Below are 21,049 nucleotides of genomic sequence, written 5' to 3'. Positions count from 1 at the left end.
AAAATACTTCAAAAATAAGACAAGAGAGGTTCCCGAGATTCTTTCAAAGTACTTCAAAAACAATACGAAAGGGATCCCTGAGACTCTTTCCACTACTTCAGAAACTTTGAAACTACATACTTCAAAAACAATACAAAAGAAGTCCTCGAGATTTTTTGAAACTACTTCAAAAACAATACTGCAGAGGCCCCCGAGATTCCTTCAAACAACTTCAAAAACATGGCACAAGTGGCCCTCAAGATTCTTTCAAATTACTTAAAAAACAACACAAGGGAGCTCCAAGATTCCTTCAAACTAGTGCAAAAACAAAAGGTGCCCCCAAATTCTTTTAAACTATTTCAAAAATCAGGCAAAGGGGTCCCCACGATTCTTTCAAGATACTGAAAAACCCATACAAAAGAACTCCCTGAGATTCTTTCAAACTACTTCAAAAACCATAGAAAAGAGGTCCCCCAAATTTTCATTCTACTTAAGAAATAATACGAAAGGTGTCCCCGAAGTTCTTTCAAACTACTTCAGAAACAATACAAAATAAGTCCCGATATTCTTTCAAAACTACTGCAAAAACACAACAAAAGTAATCCTCAAGATTCTTTCAAACTACTTCAAAAACAACACAAAAGAGGTCCCCGAGATTCTTTTAAACTACTTCAAAATCAAAACAAAAGGGTTCTCGGAAATTCTTTCACACTACTTCAAAAACCGTACAAAAGAGATCTCCGAAATTCTTTTAGACCACTTCAAAATCAAAACAAAAGGGTTCTCCGAAGTTCTTTCACACTACGTAAAAACCATACGAAAGAGATCTCCGAAATTCTTTTAGACCACTTCAAAAAGAAAAGGAGATTCTTTCAAGCTACTTCAAAAACAATACGAAAAGTGTCCCGGAGCTACTGCAAAAACAATACAAAAGAAGTCCTCGAGATTTTTTGAAACTACTTCGAAAACAATAGTGAAAAGGCCCCCTAGATTCCTTCAAACGACTTTAAAAACCAGGCACAAGTGGCCCTCACGATTCTTTCAAATTATTTAAAAAACAACACACGGGAGCTCCAAGATTCCTTCAAACTAATGCAAAAACAAAAGGGGCCCCGAAATTCTTTCAAACTACTTCAAAAATCAGGCACAAGGGGTCCCCGAGATTCTTTGAAGATACTAAAAAACCAATACAAAAGAAGTCTCTGAGATTCTTTCAAATTACTTCAATAATCAGTAGTCCCTGAGATTCTTTCAAACTACTTCAAAAACCATAGAAAAGAGGTCCCCGAGATTTTCATTCTACTTAAGAAACAATATGAAAGGTGTCTCCGAAGTTCTTTCAAACTACTTCAGAAACAATACAAAAGAAGTCCCGATGTTCTTTCAAACTACTGCAAAAACACAACAAAAGGAATCCTCAAGATTCTGTAAAACAACTTCAAGAACAAAACAAAAAGGATCTTCGAGATTCTTTCAAACTACTTCAAAAACAATACAAAAGAGGTCCCCGAGATTCTTTTAAACTACTTCCAAATCAAAACAAAAGGGTTCTCCAAAATTCTTTCACACTACTTTAAAAACCGTACAAAAGAGGTCTCCGAAATTCTTTCAGACCACTTCAAAAAGAAAAGGAGATTCTTTCAAGCTACTTCAAAAACAATACGAAAAGTGTTCCCGAGCTAGTGCAAAAACAATACAAAAGAAGTCCTCGAGATTTTTTGAAACTACTTCGAAAACAATACTGAAGAGGCCCCCGAGATTCCTTCAAACAACTTTAAAAACCTGGCACAAGTGGCCCCCAAGATTCTTTCAAATTACTTAAAAAACAACACAAGGGAGCTCCGAGGTTCCTTCAAACTAGCGCAAAAACAAAAGGGGCCCCGAAATTCTTTCAAACTACTTCAAAAACCAGACACAAGGGGTTCCCGAGATTCTTTCAAGATACTGAAAAACCAATACAAAAGAAGTCCCTGAGATTCTTTCAAATTACTTCAATAATCAGTAGTCCCTGAGATTCTTTCAAACTACTTCAAAAACCATAGAAAAGAGGTCCCCCAGATTCTCATTCTACTTAAGAAATAATACGAAAGGTGTCCCCGAAGTTCTTTCAAACTACTTCAGAAACAATACAAAATAAGTCCCGATATTCTTTCAAACTACTGCAAAACACAACAAAAGGAATCCTCAAGATTCTTTAAAACTACTTCAACAACAAAACAAAAAGGATCTTCGAGATTCTTTCAAACTACTTCAAAAACAACACAAAAGAGGTCCCCGAGATTCTTTTAAACTACTTCAAAACCAAAACAAAAGGGTTCTCCGAAATTCTTTCACACTACTTCAAAAACCGTACAAAAAAGATCTCCGAAATTCTTTTAGACCACTTCAAAAAGAAAAGGAGATTCTTTCAAGCTGCTTCAAAAACAATACGAAAAGTGTCCCCGAGCTACTGCAAAAACAATACAAAAGAAGTCCTCGAGATTTTTTGAAACTCCTGCAAAAACAAAACAAAAGGAATCCCCGAGATTCTTTATAACTACTTCAAAAACGAAACAAAAGGGATCGACGAGATTCTTTTAAACTACTTCAAAATCAAAACAAAAGGGTTCTCCGAAATTCTTTCACACTATTTCAAAAACCGTACAAAAGCGATCTCCGAATTTCTTTCAGACCACTTCAAAAAGAAAAGGAGATTCTTTCACGCTACTTCAAAAATAATACGAAAAAGTCCTCGAGATTTTTTGAAACTACTTCAGAAACAAAATACAAGGAGTCCTAGAGATTCTTTCAAATTACTTCAAAACGTCCCCTCAGAATATTGCTTGCTAAATACTATTTAAATTTTATAAAATAACATATTTGTTGTTTATGAATCCGCCTTGATTTTTTACCCTAGCCATCCAAAGTTAAACAAAAAAATGTTATTAACATTTTGTAGTAATATAAGATTCAACAAGCTCGCGGGTTCAATCCCCTCATGGACTACTTTTTTTTCTTATGGGACAAAGGAAATTCCATCTAATAAGAATTTGTCCTTTTTCATCAGAATTTGATATTGGCGTTATGATGGTATGCCTTAATAAAAAAAAATATATTCCATTTTCTAGTCTATATGTTAAAAATTCGTAGTGGCTTAGAATTTGTTATGACAATATCTGGAAAATCAGTCTATAGTTATTTAGATAGGATTTCGTAAAATTGATTTATTTTATGATAACCCCTGTAAATAAAAAAATATATACAGACGGAAACGGGAGACCTAGTTTTTCGTATTCTATGGGTCATAAAACGTCCAGAAAATAAGAAAGTAGCCATTCGCCCGATGAATCCTATTACAATAGGAAAAGGTCTATTTAAAAGTAAGCTTGAAAATATTACTCTGCAAAAGAATTATTTGATTCTTAAAAATAATGGAACCCGAATTTTTAGATTTGATATGACTTTTTTAATAAAACTTCAAAATTTTATTAAAGAAAATAACATGTTACAGTACTGTCAAACTCAACAGCTTTCGTTGAAACACTCATTTTTAGTTGAATGAGTTCTGTCATCAAAACATTTTTTTAGTAAAACGAACGAAACGTGTTCAATCGTAAGATCTGTGGGACATCCTGTATATTACGATAAAAAACTAAGCAGATGTGATGAAAAATTGGAATAAATGGCTTGTTTTTCTCAACGCAAAATTACTAATTTGAAAAATTAATCAACCTCTGAATTAAATTAAAGCTTAGACCATCATCAATAAAATCTTTCTCGACATCACAGGAATATTGTTGAGAATTTCAAAACCAGTAAGAACAAAAACATAGATAGCAAAATAAATACGTAATTAATTTTTCGAAAATATATCATTCCGTTGCCCCAAAAATGACACTAACACAAAAATATGTCACCACAGCGAATCCAGCATTTCTCTCACTGTTTGAAACGCTAATTTTTCACTTTTTTAAATTTCTTTGCCACGAGCCAATTAGACGAAGAATCTTCAATCCAAAAATAAATAACTCAGTTGTTTTGGCTACCTTCAGAAGCATATGCGTCACACTCACAACAAATCACGAACATTACTTTAAGGTAGGTATTAAGTGCCATAATAAAGCTAATAAACAACCACAAACATAATTGATTAGCTCCATATTTTTAAACATTAAATTAAATTGGTCTTTTGCTCCATATCTCCTAATAATAACCCCTTGAAATAATGGCGTTTGAAACCCGGGAAAACACCAAACCAGCTCCCACAACCTTTTGTCCGTTTACCCAAAAAAAATCGAGCCTTGTTCTTTTTTGCCGGCTCTTTTGCGGCCCGTTTTTTTCGGAAGGCGCCTCTTTTTCCCTCTGTTTATCCGTGTCGGCCGCTAGTTAACATTCTCGACCATCGATACCTCTGTCCAGCGGGGTCATCCGCAGATTTATGTGTCCTTTTCCAAAAATGCGCCCGTTCCAGGGCCGGGAATCCGCCTCGGTCCTCGGAATGCGGCCCGAACGCGTGCTGAATATCAACTCCAAAACAATGCCGAGGAATTCGCTAATAGTAGCGGCCGAAAATGCGTCCGTCGCGAGATACGGCCCTGGACCCGGAGCGGCGGCCACCGGATTGTATTTTAATTTCGTCCGGGTGTAATGAATGTGCGCAGGGGCGGTCTGGTTTTTTTTAGACTGTTAGTTAATTATTGTTGGATGAACTTTAACTGCGAAATTTTGACAATAGGAACAACAAGTTTGGTTTTTAAACATAATTATTCGCTGGTGAACCATGAACTATTTATTATGGAGAGTGTGGCAGATATATTGTTAAATTCTCTAGAGCTTGAATAACAAAGAAGAATGTTTTTTAAAACGTGCTGAAAGGTATAGATTTAAAAATGTAGGTTCTTTTTTTCTTTGTTCTAGGATTTGACATATTTTTATAATAAACTGAAGAATAAATTTTGAACTCAAAAGACAAAATTATAAAAATGTAAAAAATCATAATTTTGATGCATTTCGACCTTTGACCCTATTTTTTTATTGTGAACAACTTTTCTTAATAGAACTATAGAAAAATAGAGTATTTGGACAACTTGCCTAAAAATCCACAAAAAAATTCTACGATACAGATGTCGGTGTGCTGCTTTGAAAAATGTAGGATGTTTTTGGTTCTAGAGCAAAATTTACGGAATATTCGGTTTGATTTGTTTTAATCTAAAAATTGCGATATTTCTATTTTGGCAATACGGATAAAATTGTAGAATTTTCGAAGAATCTACAGAAAAATCTCTTTGATTATTATTTTTCAAAGGTGGCCGAAAAAATTACAAAAATTTCATATTGAAAAATTGCGCTTTTGGAAAAATCCACAAAATTTTGTGATATAGATGTCGAGGTGGTGTTTCGAAAAATGTAAGTAGCATGTTTATGGCTTCAGACTAAGATTTTCCAAATTTTTAGTTTGATAATAGATTTTTTTTCAAAATAAACAAAATTTCCATATTTCATTTGGATGTTTTTGGAGAAATGAGAGAAATTTTCGATGAAATGAAGCCGAAAATAACTTCTAGACGTCGCAGTCTACAGAAAAATCTCTTTGGTAATTTTCGAAAGTGGTCGAAGAAAGGTCGAAAATTTCAAAGGGGAGAGTACTAAAAAAAAAATTGAACTTTTGGAAAATTTGCCTACAAATCCACAAAAAATTCTAGGATATGGATGTCGACGTGTTGATTCGAAAAATATAACGTGTTTATGGTTTCAGATTAACATTTTCAAAATATTCGCTTTAGTCAATTTTTTAAAAATAAAAAAAATTACCATATTTTATATGAGCCATTTTGGAAAAATGGTGGAAATCTACGAAAAAATGAAGCCGACAATAAATTCTGGAGCTCGTAATCTACACAAATATCTCTTTAATTTATTTTCAAAGTAGTCGAAAAATATTGAAAATTTCATTTTCAAAAATCAAGTTTTTGGAAGAGTTGCCCAAAAATCCACAAAAAAAATAGAATATAGATTTCGGCGTGCTATTTCCAAAAATATAGTATGTTTATGGTCCCGGACTAAGATTTTCTAAATATTCGATTTGATAATCAATTTTTTCAAAAACGAAAACAAAAACTGTCAATTCATATAGGCGATTTTGGAAAAATTGTAGGAATTTTCGAAGAAATGAAGCAGAAAATAGCTTCTACAAGTCACAATTTACAGAAAAAACTATTTAGATCAATTTCAAAAGTAGTCGAAAAATGGTTGAAAATTTCAAAAAATATTAAAACACTGAAGTTTTGGAAAATTTGTTCAAAAATTCACAAAAATTCTAGGTTCTAGGATATGGATGTCGACGTGTTGATTCGAAAAATATAACGTGTTTATGGTCTCAGATTAACATTTTCAAAATGTTCGGTTTAGTCAATTTTTTTTAAATAAATAAAATTACCATATTTTATATGAGCCATTTTGGAAAAATAGTAAAAATTTACGGAAAAATGATGCCGACAATAAATTCTGAAGTTCGTAACCTACAGAAAAATCTCTTTAAGTTATTTTCAAAATTGCCAAAAAATGTCGAAAATTTCATATTAAAAAATTGAGCTTTTGGAAAAGTGGCCTAAAAATTCACAAAAAAAATAGAATATAGATTTCGGCGTGCTGTTTCCAAAAATATAGTATGTTTATGGTCCCGGGCTAAGATTTTCCAAATATTCGATTTGATTATCAATTTTTTCAAAAACAAGAACAAAAACTGTCATTCATATAGGCGATTTTGGAAAAATGGTAGGAATTTTCGGAGAAATGAAGCAGAAAATAACTTCTACAGGTCTCAGTTTACAGAAAAAACTATTTAGATCAATTTCAAAGTAGTCGAACAATGGTCGAAAATTTCAAAAAATATTAAGAAATTGAAGTTTTGGAAAATTTGTTTAAAAATTCACAGAAATTCTAGGTTCTAGGATATGGCTGTCGACGTGTTGATTCGAAAAATATAACGTGTTTATGGTCTCAGATTAACATTTTCAAAATATTCGGTGTAGTCAATTTTTTTAAAATAAATAAAATTATCATATTTTATATGAGCCATTCTGGAAAAATGGTAGAAATTTACGGAAAAATGAAGCCGACAATAAATTCTGAAGTTCGTAATATACAGAAAAATCTCTTTAGGTTATTTTCAAAATTGTCAAAAAATGTCGAAAATTTCATATTAAAAAATTGAGCTTTTGGAAAAGGGCCTAAAAATTCACAAAAAAAAAATAGAATATAGATTTCGGCGTGCTATTTCCAAAAATATAGTATGTTTATGGTCCCGGACTAAGATTTTCCAAATATTCGATTTGATTATCAATTTTTCAAAAACAAAACAAAAACTGACAATTCATATAGGCGATTTTGGAAAAATGGTAGGAATTTTCGAAGAAATGAAGCAGAAAATAACTTCTACAGGTCAAAGTTTACAGGAAAAACTATTTAGATCAATTTCAAAAGCAGTCGAAAAATGGTCGAAAATTTCAAAAAACATTAAAAAACTGAAATTTCGGAAAATTTGTTTAAAAATTCACAAAAATTCTAGGTTCTAGGATATGGATGTCGGCGTGTTGATTCGAAAAATATAACGTGTTTATGGTCTCAGATTAACATTTTCAAAATATTCGGTTTAATCTTTTTTTTTTTTAATAAAAAAAATTACCATATTTTATGAGCCATTTTGGAAAAATGGTAGAAACTTACGAAAAAATGAAGCCGACAATAAATTCTCGAGTTCGTAATCTACACAAAAATCTCTTTAGGTTATTTTCAAAGTAGCCGAAAATTTCATATTCAAAAATTAAGTTTTTGCAAGAGTTGCCTAAAAATCCACAAGAAATTCTAGCATATAGATGTAGAGGAAAAGTATAGCATATTTATTATTCCAGAAACAGATCTACAAAATATTCATTTTGAAATTTTTTTTTTTTTTAAATCTTAAAATTTGGGCTATATTTTTTTTTGGCGATTCTGCAAAAATGGTAGGAATTTTCGAAAATATGAAGCTGAAAATAAATTCTAGAGATCGTAATCTACAAAAAAATCTCGTTAGGTAATTTTCGAAGGTGGTTATAAAAAATTAAGTATTTGGAAAAGTTGACTAAAAATCCACAAACAAATTAGGATATTGATTTCGGCGTAATGTTTCCAAAAATATAGCATTTTATGGTCTCGGACTAAGATTTTCCAAATATTCTGTTTGATAATATTTTTTTTCAAAAACAAAAAAATATAGACCATTTTGGAGAACGGGTAGGAATTTTCGAAGAAATGAAACAGAAAATAACTTCTACGGGTCACATATTATAGAAAAATCTATTTAGATCAATTTCAAAGGTAGTCGAAAAATGGTCGAAAATCTCAAAAAATATTAAGAAACTGATCTTTTGGAAAATTTGTTTAAAAATTCACAAAAAATTCTAGGATATGGATGTCGACGTGTTGATTCGAAAAACATAACGTGTTTGTGGTCGCAGTTTAAGATTTTCGAAATATTCGATTTGATAATCAATTTTATCAAAAACAAAAAAGTTAATTTTTTAAAAATAAAAAAATTGTCATATTTCACGAGCGATTTTGGAAAAATGGTTGAGATTTACGAGAAATTGAAGCAGACAATAATTTTCCGAGATCGTAATCTACACAAAAATCGCTTTAGGTTATTTTCAATGTGGTCAAAAAAAATGTCGAAAATTAAGTTTTTGGAAAAGTTGCGTAAAAATCGACAAAAAATTCTAGAATAGGGTAAATGTGTACAAGAGTACGCACTTAGTGTAAAACTGTCAACAACTTTTTAATTTTTTTGGATAGACAAATTTTATGATATAGGTTCATTATATACATGTTTAGAGATCAGATATATTTAATTGTACGCCCCAACACCACTATATTTTAAGAGTAATTTCAATTTTTGTCAAGATGTGTAAATGCGCACTCTTAGACAGTTCATTGCACAAGAGTGCGCATTTGAACGCTTATGAGTACGCATTACATTTTATGAAAAAATATTTGTTTCTAAGGTGAAAATAAATGGGAATAAGTGACTACAGACGACACATAAAACGGGAGACCTATTTCTTCGTACTCTAGGGGTCTTGAAAAGACGAGAAAACGTAAAAATAGAGAGTCGGTCGCCGGACTCGATTACAACACGCTCAGGAAGTAAAAATAAAAAAAAAATCACCATAACCACCATCACACAACTTGAGAAGCAGTACAAAGTAGTAGAGTTAAATAATTCATTATCGTATGATATGTATCTCCAAGACTATTAGACTACGTATTGCAAGCAATGCGCACTCTTATACAACACCTCGCTGCGCACTCTTGTACATTTGTACATAACCTAATGTTTTCAAAGTTAAAAGCTTTTGATGGACAGAAAGTGTAAAACTGTTAGTGTATAACGACACCTTAAAAGTTACAACTAATGAAAATTATTACTGTAAAATAAAAGAACTGGTACGTACCTTACAAAAAACTAAAACTATGAGCGGTAAAAATTACATCCACACAACGTGTGGACATAAAATCGTCAGTATGACCAAACTATAAACTATATTCAGGTCACTTTTGCACCTTTATCTCAGGTTTAACATTAAATTCTGAATGGTATAACTTCATCTTACCCAGATGGCACTAATAAGCAGAAATCATCAGTGCGTACTCTTATACATATGCGCACTCTTGTACACATTTACCCTATAGATGTCAACGGGCTGCTTTGAAAAATGTAGTGTGTTTTATTATTCCAGGCAAGATTTACAAAATATTCTGTTTAAAATTTTTTTTTAGTCCTAAAAATTGCGATATTTTATTTTGGCGATTCTGAAAAAATTATGGAAATTTTCGAGAAAAAAACAACAAAAATTCTAGGATCTAGATTTCGACGTGCTGTTTCCAAAAATGTAGCATATTTATGGTCTCGGACTACGATTTTCGAAATATTCGATTTGATAATCAATTTTATCAAAAACAAAAAAATTCTTATATGGCCGATTTTGGAAAAATGGTCGGAATTTTCGAAGAAATGAAGCCGAAACTAACTTCTAGAGCTCGCAGTTTACAGAAAAATCTGGTTAGGTAATTTTCAAACTGATCGAAAATGGGTCCAAAAATTTCATATTCAAAAAGAGTTTTTGGGAAACCAGAAATTTTGAAGAAATGGACGTTGTAATCTACACAAAATTTTCTGTAGTTAATTTTCGAATGTGGTCGAAACAAGGTCACTGTTACACGTGAAATTATATTAAAACATTTTCAAAAATAGATCTAAAAAATATTAAGGGTGTTGCCACTTGAACACACTGTATATAGATACGCAATAGCAATAATGTTAATTAAATAAGTAATACAAAAAGTTGAAAAGAGTTTTAAATTGTTTGTACAGGGTGATTAAATTCACTTGTCATTTGTCTCATATTTTGATACCAAATTTATTAAGGTTTATCTGGATACATTTCTTTGGAATTATTGTAAAGATAAACTCAAAAAAAATTCTAAATCTGTAAAAATATGAACATTTTTCTATAAATAAATATAGCTTTTTTTCTATAATAATTGACTATAAATAATATTCGGCCTTCATACCGTTGCGACACCCTATTATGTGTACATAAAACTGAAAAATATTTCCATTTTTGATAAAAGAAAATATTTGAAGATTCCCTATTATCAAACAAATTATTTGAGACGAAACACCCTGTATAACTGTATCGCATGATTTTAATAAATCGTTCCAACTACGTTCGCTACACACCATTGAAATATTTTAACTTTGCGTCTTACTTACCCGGCGCCACGAATATAAAACAGTGCATTACTCAACCGCACGCTTACGTTTGCGTCTCCGCTTACGTCCACCGTGAGAGACCCTTTACCCACTACTCACATTTGATTTAATAACTGCTCACCGTCGCTCTTTTTACCGAATTCCATACTCAATTTCAACATCCACAAAAAATCGTCTTTCGCCGGGGCCCGAAAGCTCGCACGGCCGACACTGTCCGCCCGGCCGGTAATTTTTTTCCAATGAAGAATATTCTTCTTCTTCTTTGTCACGGTTTATTTATGACGATCACGTTCCAATTCGCCAAGTAGACGCAAGGCCAGACGATTTACAGTTAGACGGGAAGAATTTGGAAAATTCTGTCGTTTGCATGGGTTAAAAGGCGCGCAAACAAAACGATTAGGAAATCTTCACCGCATAAATTCGCTCAGTCGGCGAGATGGGAACTTTTTTTTCGGTTTCGTAACCGCAGAAATAGACACGGATCGCCGATGGATTTACAGAGATTATATTGTGAGATTGGCAACGAGGTATTTTCGGTAGCACAGGTAAATGCATGCGGTGCCGCGAGAAATGGAGTAAGGACTTGTATAAATAGGCGTCCAAGGATTTCTCCAGTGGCGTACGGGAATTGTAATTTGCATTGATTAGTTTCTGAGATTTCACGCAGTCGGGAAATTATAGTAATTACGGTATAAAGCTACGTTTCACAACAAAATGTTTAAAAAACGGAAAAATAAAAATTATAAACCTCGCGTCTGAGCATTAGTGTTTCACGAAGAAATATTTTGTAACAGAATTTTTTTGTAAATCATATTTTAAACAGTTTAAGCGACGTTAACGACAACTCTTTTGTACAAATCTAATACGCCATTCATTGTTGTGGAATAATTGTGACATTTATTTATCGAAACGTCGCACCGAATCGTGTTTATTCAGATTTATGAAAATGCAAATCCGTCTACAGGTTACATTTTGTCTGTTGGAAACTCGTTAATACATAATCTCCGAAACTACCCGACCGTTTATTCTATTTTTAACTTCTGGGTACGAATTCTACGGAAAAATTAAATTTGGATCGTCAAATTTTATAGTTTATGTGGGACTACGAACACCTTCATGACAAAAAAAATTACAAAATTTCAATAAAATTTGTTGATTCATTGTTTCCTAAAATATTGTCTAGAGGCCATTCCAGCTCGATATAGCAAATATGAAATTTTGTATGAAACAGATAACTTAATTCTTTTTATAATATTCGTTCCTTATTTTATAATTATAGTAAATTGTGCTCGACGAATATATCCATAGAACAAACAGCAGGTAGTTTTTACACGTTCTGTGGACTAAAATGACCCTTATTAGACCCTTTACGTTCTTCTTTTTGAGTAGATGTAATCACAGGTATCACAATTACCGAAAGAGTAATAAAAAACACGATCAAAGGCAACCATGGATTTTTGACGATTTGTCTTTCATAGAATTTTCGTCTTGTCAGATTACCGTCGATTTAAAAGTTTGACTTTGACATGTAACGATCAAAGACAAATTTTCAAAAACCCTTGGCCTCCTTCGATCGTGTTTTTGTTGCTCTAATTCAATTTTTTTGTAAATATTTGTCAACCTATGATAAATTAAAATCGGTTTTTCACTATGTACTCGCAAAAAATTAAAAATATACACAAAATCCTTATGCCTACAAATATGGACCTAAGAAAGGCCTACAAATATAAAATAAATTATGAGCTTTATTTTACACTAATTGGCGACGATATGAGCCACCTTTTGTACTGACTTCAAATGACTTCAAATGACTTCAATAAAAATAACAAATATTCTAGGTTATTTTAGTAATACCACTTAAAAAATTGATCGAAGGTTATTTCGACACATCTTCCCTCGCCCCTGACGTACAATACAACAAATCGCGTTTTTTGGAAAATTATAAAATTTAATACATACCTAATGGTATAGTTTTTGAAAATTGTAGACTCACTTATTTGTAATTGACACCAGTTTTCAATCGATCGAAACCAATTTAACTTTTTTTTTTTTAATTTTGAAAATTGGAAACTCACTTTTCGCGCTTATTTGAACAATTTGAATAAATGTCGCGACGGGAATTTCGGATTTGAAATTGTCAGAAAAATATCTACAAGTTGACCCCAAATTCCAATCGATTGAACCCATTTTAACCATATTTTTGGAAAAATTTTGAAAATCGTAAACTCACTTTTCATGTTTATTTAAATAGATGTCGTGATGGCGATTTTGAATTTGTAATTGGTGGAAGATTAACTACAACTTGACGGAAATTTTCTACCGATTGAACCCATTTAAATCATTTTTTTGAAAAAATTTTGAAAATTGTAAACACACTTTTCATATTTGTTTAAATAGATGTCGTGCCGGCGATTTCAAGTCTCTAATTGGTGGAAGTGTATCTACAATTTGACACCAATTTTCAATCGATTGATCCAATTTTAACCATTTTTTCGGGAAAAATTTTGAAAATTCTAAACCCACCTTTCATCTTTATTGATATAGATGTCGTGACGGTGATTTCAGATTAGTAATTAGCGAAGATTTTCAACAATTTGACAGCACTTTTCAGTCGGTTGAACCCATTTTAACCATGTGTTTGGAAAAATTTATAAAATTATACACTCACTTTTGACATTTGTTTATATAGATCTTCTGACGAGGATTTCGGATTTATAATTGCCAAAATATTTTCTACAATTTGACACCAATTTTCAGTCGCTTGGACCCATTTTAACCACTTTTTTTCGAAAAATTTTAAAAATTATAAACTTACTTTTCACGTTTTTTTAAATAGATGTTGTGATAGGGATTTCGGATTTATAATTGCCAAAAGATTTTCTACAATTTGACACCAATTTTCAATCGATTGAAACCAATTTAACCTTTTTTTTTTTGGAAAAATTTTGAAAATTGGAAACTAACTTTTCGCGCTTATTTGAATAATTTGAATAAATGTCGCGACGGGAATTTCGAATTTGAAATTGGCAGAAGATTATCTACAAGTTGACCCCAAATTCCCATCGATTGAACCCCTTCTACCCATTTTTTTGGAAAAATTTTGAAAATCGGAAACTCACTTTTCACGTTTATTTAAACACATGTCGTGCTGGTGATTTTTTATTTGTAATTGGCGGACGATTATCTACAATTTGACATCAATTTGCAGTCAATTGAACCCACTTTAACCATTTTTTTGGAAACATTTTTAAAATTGTAAACGCACTTTTCACATTTGTTTGAACAGATGTCATGCCGGCGATCTAAAGTATCTAATTGGTGATCATCCACAATTTGACACCAATTTTCAATCATTTGGTCCAATTTTAACTATTTTTTTGAAGAAATTTTGAAAATTCCAAAGCCACCTATTTTTCTTTATTGATAGAGATATCGTGATAATTATTTCGGATTTCTAATTAGCGAATGATTTTCTACAATTTGACAGCAATTTTCAGTCAATTGAACCCACTTTAACCATTTTTTTGGAAACATTTTGAAAATTGCAAACACACTTTTCACGTTTGTTTGAACAAATGTCATGCCGGCGATCTAAAGTTTCTAATTGGTGATCATCCACAATTTGACACCAATTTTCAATCATTTGGTCCAATATTAACTATTTTTTTGGAGAAATTTTGAAAATTCTAAATCCACCTATTTTTCTTTATTGATACAGATATCGTGATAATTATTTCGAATTTCTAATTAGCGAAGGATTTTCTACAATTTGACAGCAATTTTCAGTCAATTGAACCCACTTCAACCATTTTTTTGGAAAAATTTTGAAAATTGGAAACACACTTTTCACGTTTGTTTGAACAGATGTCATGCCGGCGATCTAAAGTTTCTAATTGGTGATCATCCACAGTTTGACACCAATTTTCAATCGTTTGATCCAATTTTAACCATTTTTTGGAAAAACTTTGAAAATTCTGAAGCCACCTTTTTTTCTTTATTGATACAGGTGTCGTGATAATTATTTCGGATTTGTAATTAGCGAAAGACTTTCTACAATTTGACAGCAATTTTCCGTCAATTGGACCCATTTTAACCATTTTTTTTTTTTGGAAAAATGTTGAAAATTTTACACCCACATTTCATGTTTTAATTGAATAGATGTTCTGACGAGGACTTCGGATTTGTAATTGGTGGAACATTTTCTACAATTTGACACCAATTTTCAGTCGCTTGGACACATTTTAACCACTTTTTTTCGAAAATTTTTGAAAATTATAGACTTACTTTTCACGTTTTTTTAAATAGATGTTGTGATAGGGATTTCGGATTTGTAATTGGTGGAAGACCATCGACAATTTCACACCAATTTTCAGTCAATTGAACCCATTTTAACCATTTTTTGGAAAAATTTTGTTAATTATAAAATCACTTTTCACGTTTATTAGAATTTTGGATTTGTAATTGGTGGAAAATTATCCACAATTTGATAGCAATTTTCAGTCGATTGAACCTATTTTAACCATTTTTTGGAAAAATTTTGAAAATTATACACACACTTTTCACGTTTCATTGAATAGATGTAGTGCCGACGATTTCAAGGTTCTCATTGGTGCAAGTGTATCTATAATTTGACGCCAATTTTCAGTCGATTGAACTAATTTTTACCATTTTTTTTTTTTTGAAAAATTTTGAAAATTCTAAACCCACTTTTCATCTTTATTGATATAGATGTCGTGACGGTGATTTCGTATTTGTAATTAGTGAAAGATTTTCTACAATTTGACAGCAATTTTCAGTCGATTGAACCCAAAAAAATTTGCTTAAGTAATAAGCCATGAAATTTATTTTTAAAGTGATGATGGTTGGCAACACCAACGCGTTCCTTGTTCGGTTTGTTTGACAGTTACCGTCAAATAACTGTCGATTAAATGTCAAATAGCTGCATTGCCAACCTCATTATTTTAAAAATAAATTTTATGATCTACTAGAGGACCTAATGTCGATGATCAGGTATATAACGGGCGGTCAAAAATTTTTCAGACCGAGTCAGGCTATGGAAACATTTTCATTTCTTTGATTAACAACTAAAAATTTTTGTTTCTATAGTATGGAAGCTTTTTGGTCAACTATTATTAATTTCTGTTCAATAGACGACGGCAGATGGAAACGGCCCTACTTTTTCCAATTTCAGGAGCTTAGAAACATAAGATTAGCCTTTCATAAATGGAATCAGACTTGAAAAATTTGTGTGGACTTTTTTGTCGTGATTTAAATCAATCAAAAGAGATTTTATCGAAAGAAATCAATGTATTAATATAAAAACTCTCCAATTTCTAAGATATTAGCCAAAAAGGCATCCCAGACTTGAAAAAATAGTTGTATTTTGAAATTTAAATTGTCCCAGTCATTACAATCGAGTAGATTTGAATCTATCATTATTTTCCTGAAGCGCTTAATTATGCAACCATAAATACACGTACAGGGTAATAATATCCAATGAACGCATATCAAAACTCATGCTCCAATTTAATATGTGTAAATGTATCAATAAAATGAAGTAATTAAAATTGAAATTGAAAGCTGAATTTAAGAAAAACAAAAAATGTATCAAGTGGTGCAAAGAAAATGACATAAGCGAATTTCCAAATTAAATCAGAAATGATAAAAGCCTCCACACAATAATGTATTCGATTTTAAAAAGTAAGTAATGGGTTTAGTTCTTACCTGCAGATGTTTAGTTTATATTTTCTTGTTGCACAATTCAATAAATACGTTGTTGTCTTGTGGTTATTATAATTCTACGCCAACAGTCTGAATAAAATCACTAAATAAAGTTTAAACGGTTTTTTAATTAACAAGAACTATGTACTAGCAAACAATAACGTAATAACTGTCAATAGTGTCATGTGTCAAATTGCTACCAACCCAATTTATTTTTTCAAAACTTATTAATTTGTATTTTGCAGCACTAAGGTTTTTTTCATTGCTATTTCGGCACCCAAGTGTCAACGTAAAATGTCAATTATAACTAGCACAAAAACAGATTTTTTTCTGTAGATAATAAAAAAAAAATAGTTAACATTCTCGGCTGTGTGGTCTTTCAGACGACACGGATTGCTCAGCAAGATCTCCATACGATAAAACTTATCAATAATCGCACGCACTTTCCTTTAACATGTTTCAAAATACTGCCATATGCTTCGAATTTCATAACTGTATTGCGTGACATGAATCTATACATTTAAAGAAGTTTAAAAATTTACTCCGTATTAGTCAAATCTGCTTATTAAACCTTCAATGGTGTCTACAAGAAGATGGTACCCATGGTAATTACTTTACGGCTTCCTTGATACCATGACCCCCTTGTGAATCACATTACAACTTATCGAACTATAAGAGTTGAGCAATTAATTATTTGTTGCTGCACAACAACAAATGTTTATGTGTGCACAATAAAATAAACAACACTATTCTGTTTTTTCCAGGACCAAAACCCCTGCGGCTAGAGATAGTACCCCGAAACGAAAGCCGTAAACGACTGAGATTAATATGTAGAGTTCGAGGGTTCCCCATTCCCTTAATCACATGGAAGGTGAACGACACCATCCTCCTCCCAAATAACCGAACACGGATCACACAGAAAAAGTAGGTAAAGTTTGCCCACACCTCGACCTCGTACCATTTTTCGTCCACACTTTTCCAAAAACCCAGAAGGCACGAAAAATGGAACGAATACCACGCTTAAAACCACAAATCACAAATCCAAATTCTAATTGGCACTTTTGTTCTATTTCCGCTCACTTCAGTGATGGAAAAGAGAGGTAAGTCGATATTTATTGAAAAATCACCGAAATCACTGCCAGCATTTGAAGCATGCGGCACGCTTTTGGCTTGTATGTATTTATATAAATGGTAAACTGATTATCGCTGGTCGCAACTTTTACAACGCATTGTACATAGCATAAATTGAATGTCTTAAGGAGGGTTCACACGGCACATGCTGGCCCGTCGAGTCATAAATTCTTAATCAGTCATTTAATGAAAACGAGCATGCGCATGTCAGTAAAATTTATGACTACACGAACCACTGCAGGTCGTTAATTCGATATTTGCAAGATCCATCGAAATTTGCCACCTTTACATATTTCTCTAATTTTATTGTTTATTGATTGTTTTTTTTTTCTAATTGTAGAAGAAAGAGTACGCTAGTGATACGCAACTTAACGGAGGCGGACTACGGCCGGTACCGGTGTGTGGCTCGCAGTGTGGATAAGAAGAGTTCTCACGTCGACCGTACGATAGGTCCCAAAACGATGAGCAAACCCAAAGTGACGACGACGACAAACAGACCCAAACCTGGTATCAATTCAACTGTTTCAGATAGTGATAGTGAGTCACTTAAGTTTAGGGGGTTCCAAGTGCACCGCACACGGATCGTAGGCGGCGTAGCGCGTCGCGCATGCGCGCCACTAACCCCAGTCGACTTGATTTAGCGAATGCGCGACGTCTACGAGGTCTACGGTCGCTGCTACGTTGGTATGATGCACGTGGAACTCGGTGCAGGGCGGAAGCTACTCTTGTCATTTTTGTAGATTTGAACTGACTTGGTTTTTCGAGAAAGAGCTTTTAGAGTCAAATTTTTGGTTTGTGAAGAATATTGGAGTCTGCGATATGCCCAAGCTTTTCTAAAATTACTAACATTTCAAGAGCTGTAGTTGCCACCGACTGATTTAAGTTGACTTTAGTTTTAGTTGTTCACTTGGTGCATCCATTATGTTTGTGTAGTTAAAAAAATTACAAGATTCACATTTTCCGTAAATTCCTTGTCCTCGGAATTGTGTACTTTGGCTAAACTGCACAAATTCAAACGGCGCCTAAAATTCGCTTCGCATTGTATCGTTGGCACCACCGGGGGTCCTCAAAGTGTGCCAACGTACGAAACTGCAAATGCGCTATGATGAAATATTTGGGAATATGAACGGTCAAGCGCCACTCGTATTACACAATACTATTGGCACTTTGACAGCACGCATACACACAAACATAATCGGGCATCCTCATGCCAAAATCATTATTTCCTAACATTAGGTCACCTAACACCGTTTTTATGTAATCGCGAAAATCATCAAGTGGTCGCCAGTCCTAAGTCCGTTTTCTCGTTTTCCAGGGAAGCCCTGCGACTTCCCGATGAATAGAGACTTCTGCTTAAATGGAGGCACTTGTTTTTTTACGCAGAGCATGGTAGAATATTCGTGTGAGTAAGTATCTTTAATTCCTTTATTTTTAGGTTCGACTGTCCTAATATTAATTAAGAAGACGTGTACCGACTGTTTTCGTAGGGTGCTGCTATTTTAAATGTCCCAGCCGGCTCGAATTACCCTAACTGTGGCTTCAAAAGTGTAAAAAGGCTATTTCCGGAGGTAACATCCACGAGTGCGTGGAAATGTAAGAGTCAATAGGGCGAATTCAGTTTTTACGAAGAGCTATATTCGATTTTTGACCAAACTCGTGACGTCAAAAGGAAATTTAATTTGACGTGATGCCTACTAATTTCGTCCCCAATAACATTATTTTTGACAAATAGTTTAAAAATTAGCTGTTAAACGGTGTGTTCATAACACTTAAGAGTACTTCCAAAATTAGACACAATATCACATCTAAATCTACATATCTGAAACCAATATCTTTGAAGATTCTGACCAATTGTACCTAAGTAAGTGAAGAAATGGAACCTCAATATTGTCTCCTTTTTGGAATCTGAGACGATTTAGGTCCACTTGGGTGTGTTCAGGAGACCCAAAATGCTCAGGTCTGGTCAAATTTGACCGCTTCCTGACATTTGGAAACGTCAAAAAAACACAGTTTCAAGCACTGCTCAATGGAAAACCAGATGTTTTTGACTTAGAAACTAAATATGATACCCATTTGTCAAAAGTGTCGAAAAAATTCAAGATTTTTTATCAGGTTGGCAAAACTGTAAACTGACATATTAGCGTTGTTGCCAATAATTTAGAATTGCCAACACAAAAGGTTGCTTCAATCACTAAGTCAGTAGATACTTCACGATCTTTAAATAAAACAACTAAACGTTAAAATGTTGAAGAATCTTTGTCACAAATGAGAAACACACTGTTAATATTTTGGAAAGGCTTAATGTGAAAAATATATTCCGAAATTAATAAATTTGTGTAAATTTTCCAGCTGAGTTTACAAAAATTAAAGCAAGGTTATTTTTCTTTAATTTTGTTTAAAATTAAATATTTTGCAATTGCATAAATTAGAAATTAAAAAAAGTTAAAGCCCAAAGTTGTACGGTTTTTTTGAGGACTATATTCTAATTTTTAACACCTTCTTTCAATTTTCTTAAATTTTTTTGCAATGGAAGGGTTCAAAAAAAAGATCACAGTAACATTGTTTTTAAAATCTGAGTCACAACATTTTGTGGAGAGATAAACAAAGGTACGCGTTTTGTTGTGGTAAACAAAAGATTACATGTTCATGTACAGAGTGTTTACAAAAAATGTTTTCATTATTAGAATTTTCAAGTATCGAAATTTCAGTTTGTTCAAATAGAACACCCTATATTTTATTACTGCATCTTAATCTATGTGTTGTTCTTTCTTTTTTCTGAATATTTTCTATATTTAAAATTGATAGTTACTGCGATTTTTTATTTTTTAAGAGACACCCCCCGACCTTCTGTCGCTTGAAATAAAAAAAAAGTCGTCTACGGCAAAACTAGCAAAAAATATTGCCGGCAGTTAGAATTTAATCTACTTGTTCTAAATTTCAAGCTTTTACATTTTCAAATACCTGAGATACCAACCTGAGAAAATTGTAAAGTTACAAAATTATGTTGGCAACAACATTGCGATCCTTGTTCAGTTTCACGGTCATATAACTGTCAAATATCTGCAATACCTACATTATTATTTTAAAAATAAATTCCATGGCCTACTAGACGGCTTTTTTCATTACCTTTAACCCACTTAAAAACTATTTAATTCAGGTCATTGATCACAATCATTTCAGTTATTGCAATACATTGATGCTTGTTATTATTCTTATCCAATAGGATTTAATTTTTTAAACTCATTTAGACTTGTGCGCAATTAGGATGTACTATCCCCGCCCACCCGCCCTCTATTTTCTTAGAGGGTATATTATTTGCCAAAATCAGTCTTATCCTAGCAAGTACTAGCCCCGCCCACCCACCCTTTATTTTCTTAGAAGATGTCATATGCCAAAATCAGTGTCATCTGAGCCTATACTAACCCC

The 21,049-nt window shown here is 32.7% G+C and overlaps 1 protein-coding gene across 6 annotated transcripts in view; it reads left to right on the top strand.

Moving 5' to 3' along the window:
* LOC135133432 (protein vein-like) overlaps window positions 1-21,049 on the top strand; it is a 140,756-nt gene that overhangs the window by 111,071 nt on the left and 8,636 nt on the right. For 3 of the 6 annotated variants that reach the window (XM_064061822.1, XM_064061821.1, XM_064061820.1), the window contains exons 2-4: window positions 17,257-17,416; window positions 17,964-18,160; window positions 18,939-19,029. In XM_064061822.1, the coding sequence (XP_063917892.1) occupies window positions 17,257-17,416; window positions 17,964-18,160; window positions 18,939-19,029 (448 nt within the window). The remainder of the gene's footprint in view (window positions 1-17,256; window positions 17,417-17,963; window positions 18,161-18,938; window positions 19,030-21,049) is intronic. The other 3 variants (XM_064061818.1, XM_064061816.1, XM_064061817.1) reach the window with 2 other exon arrangements.

Source organism: Zophobas morio, unplaced genomic scaffold (genome assembly GCF_036711695.1).
Source record: "Zophobas morio isolate AGI-343-1 ecotype UQ-CSIRO unplaced genomic scaffold, CSIRO_AGI_Zmor_V1 ptg000022l, whole genome shotgun sequence".
Taxonomy (NCBI): domain Eukaryota; kingdom Metazoa; phylum Arthropoda; class Insecta; order Coleoptera; family Tenebrionidae; genus Zophobas; species Zophobas morio.
This window is presented reverse-complemented; position numbering and strand designations above follow the sequence as displayed.